We start from the raw sequence: 7,864 nt of genomic DNA, 5'->3' as shown, positions 1-7,864 counted from the left end.
CTGTAGAGGGCATGGCAGCGTACTCACACACACAGTAAGGAGTGAGTTATTGTAGAAGGCATGGCAGCGTACTCACACACACAGTAAGGAGTGAGTTACTGTAAGGGGCATGGCAGCGTACTCACACACACAGTAAGGAGTGAGTTACTGTAGAGGGCATGGCAGCGTACTCACACACACAGTAAGGAGTGAGTTACTGTAAGGGGCATGGCAGCGTACTCACACACACAGTAAGGAGTGAGTTACTGTAGAGGGCATGGCAGCGTACTCACACACACAATAAGGAGTGAGTTACTGTAGAGGGCATGGCAGCGTACTCACACACACAGTAAGGAGTGAGTTACTGTAAAGGGCATGGCAGCGTACTCACACACACACAGTAAGGAGTGAGTTACTTTAGAGGGCATGGCAGCGTACTCACACACACACAGTAAGGAGTGAGTTACTGTAGAGGGCATGGCAGCGTACTCACACACACACAGTAAGGAGTGAGTTACTGTAGGAGGCATGGCAGCGTACTCACACACACAGTAAGGGGGTGACTTACTGTAGGGGGCATGGCAGCATACTCACACAGTAAGGAGTGACTTACTGTAGGGGGCATGGCAGCGTACTCACACAGTAAGGAGTGACTTACTGTAGGGGGCATGGCAGCGTACTCACACAGTAAGGAGTGACTTACTGTAGGGGGCATGGCAGCGTACTCACACAGTAAGGAGTGACTTACTGTAGGGGGCATGGCAGCGTACTCACACAGTAAGGAGTGACTTACTGTAGGGGGCATGGCAGCGTACTCACACAGTAAGCAGTGACTTACTGTAGGGGGCGTGGCAACATACTCACACAGTAAGGAGTGACTTACTGTAGGGGGCATGGCAGCGTACTCACACAGTAAGGAGTGACTTACTGTAGGGGGCATGGCAGTGTTGTCTTTGGCTATGCCGGGTTAAGTGATATGACATGCTATTCTATAAAATAATTTCTCTGTAATTAATATTACCTAATTGACCTAATCATGTAAATGTAATTAACTAGAGAGTCGGGGCACCACAAAATAATATTTATAGAGCTGTTATCTTCCGAATAAACTCTTAAAGACCTAGTAATATTTTACATCAATAGCAGTCAATATTAATTGTCACCTTAATTCAGTTTCGTCTGAAAGTTGTAAATTCTTGGTTTTCTGCACGAACCCTGGCTAACAAGTTGAATCAGCAATACAAAATTGGGTTTAATTATTTATTTACTATATACCTAACTAATAACACAGAATTACACATACACATAATTAATCATAACTTGATTACAAATGACGTCATAAAGGAAAAGGTCCATTTGGAAAAGGAAAATGGAATAAATATTTACTCTGAGCTGCGCTTCAGTAGGTTGGTGGTAGATGGAAGACCGTGTTGCCAAACCGAGTCCTTTGTCCTTTGAAGAATGTCTCTGGTGGTCAATTGGATACTTTGTAGTAACTTTGTGGTGTGATAGACGGGATACTCTGTCTGTTCCTTCCTAACCCTCGTTTGCAGCTGCTGTTGCTAACTCAACGGCTAGGAGGTATAATTTCTGGAGTGAATAAGAGTTCAAAGTTCATACCATTTGCAACCAAAGCTCACACTGATGTTGGTTTCGTTCTGTAGTTATTATCTGAACCGTTCTGACATCGGACCATTGTCCTACATCCTCGGAACAGGAGGTTACATTTTCGTCAAGGCTTTATGTAGTGGAGCAAGAAGGGTGTGTCTGAAAAGTTGTATAACCCATGACTCTTCACAGGGGCGGGCCACTGATTGAGCAGAGCCCTAACCTTATGAAAACCCTATTCTCACATTTTAGAAGCTAAAATCACATTTCATACCATCACGAATAATTTCAAATTCAAACATTTAAATTGAACAACAATTCAATGTGAATCCGATAACTCTGATGTGTAGACTTTCCACTGTAGAGTTTTATGTAAATGTATCATTGATGAGAATGTCTCAGATGACAACTGAACTGACATCATATTCATTAAGTACCTCCACATATGTTCAATTGGTCGGATTACCAGAATATTGTTCATTTCCCCCCACCTTCTGATGTTCCCAGAATCTCTATGCTAACCAAGGGGTTTTCAAATGTAACATTAGTAGGGTAGAGAGAGGAAAAAGGTGTTTAGGGGTATGTATGACTGTCATAAACCTACCCCCAGGCCAACATTATGACAGCAGCTTACTCGCACAGTAGGGAGTTAGTTACTGTAGGGGGCATGACAGCGTACTCACTCAGTAAGGAGTGTTACTGTAGTCCTCTCAGGGCTGTTTAGTGCACATGCACAGTAGTAGATAAAGCAATCACTATCCAATCAACTGAGCTTGATTTGTAAAGCGTTTTCTACAAATACAAAGTACTTATTAAGTTCCTGTATGTATCCTCTGTAGGCAGTGTTTTGGTGACGGTCTGAACTGGGCAGGCTGTTCCATCATCGTGCTGTTGGGTCAGCAGCGCCGCTTTGACCTGTTTGACTTCTGCTACCACCTGCTCAAGGTGCAGAGGCAGGACAGCAAGGATGAGATCATCAAGAACGTGGTGGGTACCCACTGACGCTATGCACACATCTACTTTGTTTTAACCAGCATGCTAACACAGAAGTAAGATGACAGAATGGATTGAGAGATATGTCAACTGCTGGCTATTTGTTTTTTTATATGAGAAGAGGAAGCTCACCATCTTTATGGTGGCAAGTCCTTGGCTACTACAATCCTAGTCTGTGATTTTAATTTTATCATTGGATTCAAACCCCATCTATCTATCTATCTATCTATCTATCTATCTATCTATCTATCTATCTATCTATCTATCTACAGCCACTGAAGAAGATGGCTGACCGCATCAGGAAGTACCAGATCCTGAACAACGAAATCTTTGCCATCCTCAACAAGTACATGAAGGCTGTGGAGACCGATAGTTCCACCGTGGAGCATGTCCGCTGCTTCCAGCCACCTATACACCAGTCCCTGGCCACAACATGCTGAGAAGAACTCACACATGCTACAAACACACGCTACACACATAAGCCACACATGTCCCACAAACTACACATACACACACACACCAACCCAAATCATCACCACACAGTCTGCCTCTCTTTGGCCTTGTACTCAGACTCTCAGAGCCTTAAGATTCCAGAGGTCTGTCTGACTGTACACCATTTTGGCACCAAATATTCCATACAAATGACATTCCAATTTGCATTCCAGAATGCAACTGTCTTGGAACTTTTCGTGTCAACATGGCGACCGTTAAAAAGTATAAATCTCGAAAGGAGTTTTCTGAAGTCTGAATATTTTAGGCCCATAACCACAGTCTAGTTTTAGAGGTGTGGGTGTTTTCAGATGTTAGTTTTTCTGTTCCCAACCCATGTGACTCTCACACCCAGACTCAGCATCCCTTGTCCTGTCACTAGAGCTATATGTCACATGGATGGCCTCAGTAACACACAACTGCCAATCCTGAGTGGTTACAGATCTGCAGTACCACTCTGCTTCCCCTCTAGTCACAATGAACAGTCTATCAGATACCTCTGAGAAACCATTTAGTGAGCATCAACAATCAACCTACATAAAAGATGATAGATATGCTGGAATAATCTCCAAAACCTCAATGCATACAAATAATCTGATTCTGAAATGACCTATAACCTGAGATTATTATTTGGTAGATGACGTACGAAAGCAAACCCAACCTCCATTTTATTGAATTGCTTCATGAAGTCCACACGGGTGCTAAGTATTATGATGATACTTAATTACACCAAAGTAATCAGTGGCATTTCCCCCCATAACATCCATAATATGATCATCACACAAGTCAAGCTGTCCATTCATTCATCCCAGAGGCTAACATGTCTGTGTGTCCCAAATGGCACCCTATTCCCTATAAAGTGCACTACTTTTGACAAGCTCCTATAAGGAATAGGGTGCCATTTGGATGAAGCCCCACATCTCCCTGGACATACCCATGCTTAGTAAACCAGTGTCATAGGTGTAGTTAGCCACACCTCTTCTCTCCTCACACAACCCTACTGTTTCAAATAGCATAACAAGGACACTTGACTGCATAACAAGGACACGTGACTGCATACCAAGGACACGTGACTGCATACCAAGGACACTTGACTGCATACCAAGGACACGTGACTGCATAACAAGGACACGTGACTGCATAACAAGGACACTTGACTGCATAACAAGGACACTTGACTGCATAACAAGGACACGTGACTGCATACCAAGGACACGTGACTGCATACCAAGGACACTTGACTGCATACCAAGGACACGTGACTGCATAACAAGGACACGTGACTGCATACCAAGGACACGTGACTGCATACCAAGGACACGTGACTGCATACCAAGGACACTTGACTGCATACCAAGGACACGTGACTGCATAACAAGGACACGTGACTGCATAACAAGGACACTTGACTGCATAACAAGGACACGTGACTGCATAACAAGGACACTTGACTGCATAACAAGGACACGTGACTGCATACCAAGGACACGTGACTGCATACCAAGGACACTTGACTGCATACCAAGGACACGTGACTGCATAACAAGGACACGTGACTGCATAACAAGGACACTTGACTGCATACCAAGGACACGTGACTGCATACCAAGGACACGTGACTGCATCCCAAGGACACTTGACTGCATACCAAGGACACTTGACTGCATAACAAGGACACTTGATTGCATACCAAGGACACATGACTGCATACCAAGGACACGTGACTGCATACCAAGGACACTTGACTGCATACCAAGGACACTTGACTGCATAACAAGGACACATGACTGCATACCAAGGACACTTGACTGCATACCAAGGACACGTGACTGCATACCAAGGACACGTGACTGCATAACAAGGACACGTGACTGCATAACAAGGACACGTGACTGCATAACAAGGACACGTGACTGCATACCAAGGACACGTGACTGCATAACAAGGACACTTGACTGCATAACAAGGACACTTGACTGCATACCAAGGACACGTGACTGCATAACAAGGACACGTGACTGCATAACAAGGACACTTGACTGCATACCAAGGACACTTGACTGCATACCAAGGACACATGACTGCATACCAAGGACACGTGACTGTATAACAAGGACACTTGATTGCATACCAAGGACACGTGACTGTATAACAAGGACACTTGATTGCATACCAAGGACACATGACTGCATAACAAGGACACGTGACTGCATAACAAGGACACGTGACTGCATAACAAGGACACTTGATTGCATACCAAGGACACATGACTGCACACCAAGGACACGTGACTGCATAACAAGGACACGTGACTGCATAACAAGGACACGTGACTGCATACCAAGGACACGTGACTGCATAACAAGGACACGTGACTGCATACCAAGGACACGTGACTGCATAACAAGGACACGTGACTGCATAACAAGGACACGTGACTGCATACCAAGGACACTTGACTGCATAACAAGGACACGTGACTGCATAACAAGGACACGTGACTGCATAACAAGGACATGACTGCATAACAAGGACACGTGACTGCATAACAAGGACACGTGACTGCATAACAAGGACACGTGACTGCATACCAAGGACACATGACTGCATAACAAGGACACGTGACTGCATAACAAGGACACGTGACTGCATACCAAGGACACGTGACTGCATAACAAGGACACTTGATTGCATACCAAGGACACATGACTGCACACCAAGGACACGTGACTGCATAACAAGGACACGTGACTGCATAACAAGGACACGTGACTGCATACCAAGGACATGTGACTGCATAACAAGGACACGTGACTGCATACCAAGGACACTTGACTGCATAACAAGGACACATGACTGCATACCAAGGACATGTGACTGCATAACAAGGACACGTGACTGCATAACAAGGACACGTGACTGCATACCAAGGACACTTGACTGCATAACAAGGACACATGACTGCATACCAAGGACATGTGACTGCATAACAAGGACACGTGACTGCATACCAAGGACACTTGACTGCATAACAAGGACACATGACTGCATACCAAGGACATGTGACTGCATACCAAGGACATGTGACTGCATAACAAGGACATGTGACTGCATAACAAGGACACGTGACTGCATACCAAGGACACGTGACTGCATAACAAGGACACGTGACTGCATATCAAGGACACTTGACTGCATACCAAGGACACTTGACTGCATACCAAGGACACATGACTGCATACCAAGGACACGTGACTGTATAACAAGGACACTTGATTGCATACCAAGGACACGTGACTGTATAACAAGGACACTTGATTGCATACCAAGGACACATGACTGCATACCAAGGACATGTGACTGCATAACAAGGACACGTGAGTGCATAACAAGGACACGTGACTGCATACCAAGGACACTTGACTGCATAACAAGGACATGTGACTGCATACCAAGGACACGTGACTGCATACCAAGGACACTTGACTGCATACCAAGGACACGTGACTGCATAACAAGGACACGTGACTGCATACCAAGGACACTTGACTGCATACCAAGGACACGTGACTGCATAACAAGGACACGTGACTGCATACCAAGGACACGTGACTGCATACCAAGGACACGTGACTGCATAACAAGGACACTTGACTGCATACCAAGGACATGTGACTGCATAACAAGGACACGTGACTGCATACCAAGGACACGTGACTGCATACCAAGGACACGTGACTGCATACCAAGGACACGTGACTGCATACCAAGGACACGTGACTGCATAACAAGGACACGTGACTGCATAACAAGGACACGTGACTGCATAACAAGGACACTTGACTGCTTTTCTTAGTTGCTTTATTTATTTTTCACTTATTTGGGGGGTTTTAGCCTCTGAGTATAATTTTTATTCAGTTCCATTCTCCGTTGGAAATGTCACTGTTGAACTAAAAAGAGAAGTGTTGAGTGTTGTAATTGTTATTGTTTTTAATTCATTATTGATAATTACATTCTTCATCCTTGGTATAACTTTCGTCTTCTACTGACGAGAATCCTAATCCTCACCTACTTTTTGATTTCTCTGTCTTGTCAGTTTATTGAACATTTTTATATTCTGTATGTGTGCTTAATACAGTGATATTGTTTACCATTTTTGAAATGATTGACAACATCTTCATCTGCACGTGTGTGTTTTTTTGTTTTGTTTTTCCGGAGTAAAAAAAAATGTTAGAAATAATTCTTGGTTGTCAAATAACAAAAGAGACCAGGATGACTTTACTGTATTAGATAGATTTTGTTCAGAGAGTGAATGGAAGATGTTGGTAGTATCAAACTCCTGTACAGTTCACTCCCTCGATAGAAGAAGAATTAAAGCAATCAATAAGTTCCATTTTCACTGTTTAGGTACGAATTACACACAAGGGATGGAGAGAGGGTGATTTCCTAAATATATTCAATATTCCATATTATTGGATTTTTTTTCGAGATCGAGAGAGGGCAATTTCCTAAATATATTCAATATTCCATATTGTTGTATTTTTTTCTTTAGCAGTGTTATCAGTCCTTTGACCCTGTTTTTTATTCTTATGAAGGAAAGTTAATCGTTACACCCATGAAGGAGCGACCATATTTTCAGTTTGAATAAAAAAAACTAAATGAAGTTTAGTTTCCTGTAATTGTTCCAATTGTCGTTTTTTAAATTATCTTCATCCACACAACTACACCTTAATGTTCATTGAATGGGTGAATCTATTGATAAGTAAAAGTTATCAGTGCATCATTTTCCAACATG

The 7,864-nt window shown here is 43.4% G+C and overlaps 1 protein-coding gene across 1 annotated transcript in view; it reads left to right on the top strand.

Annotated features, from left to right (window-relative positions):
* Positions 1–7,748, top strand: part of LOC118363926 (cytoplasmic FMR1-interacting protein 2) — a 62,635-nt gene extending 54,887 nt beyond the window's left edge. Inside the window, exons 29-30 of the mRNA XM_052487964.1 lie at positions 2,427–2,574; positions 2,853–7,748. Coding sequence (XP_052343924.1) covers positions 2,427–2,574; positions 2,853–3,020 — 316 coding nt within the window. The 3' untranslated portion in view covers positions 3,021–7,748. The remainder of the gene's footprint in view (positions 1–2,426; positions 2,575–2,852) is intronic.
* Positions 7,749–7,864: the final 116 nt, after the last annotated feature.

Source organism: Oncorhynchus keta, chromosome 30 (genome assembly GCF_023373465.1).
Source record: "Oncorhynchus keta strain PuntledgeMale-10-30-2019 chromosome 30, Oket_V2, whole genome shotgun sequence".
Taxonomy (NCBI): Eukaryota; Metazoa; Chordata; class Actinopteri; order Salmoniformes; family Salmonidae; genus Oncorhynchus; species Oncorhynchus keta.
Note: the sequence above shows the minus strand (reverse complement) of the source record. Positions and strands in the feature narration are given on the sequence as shown.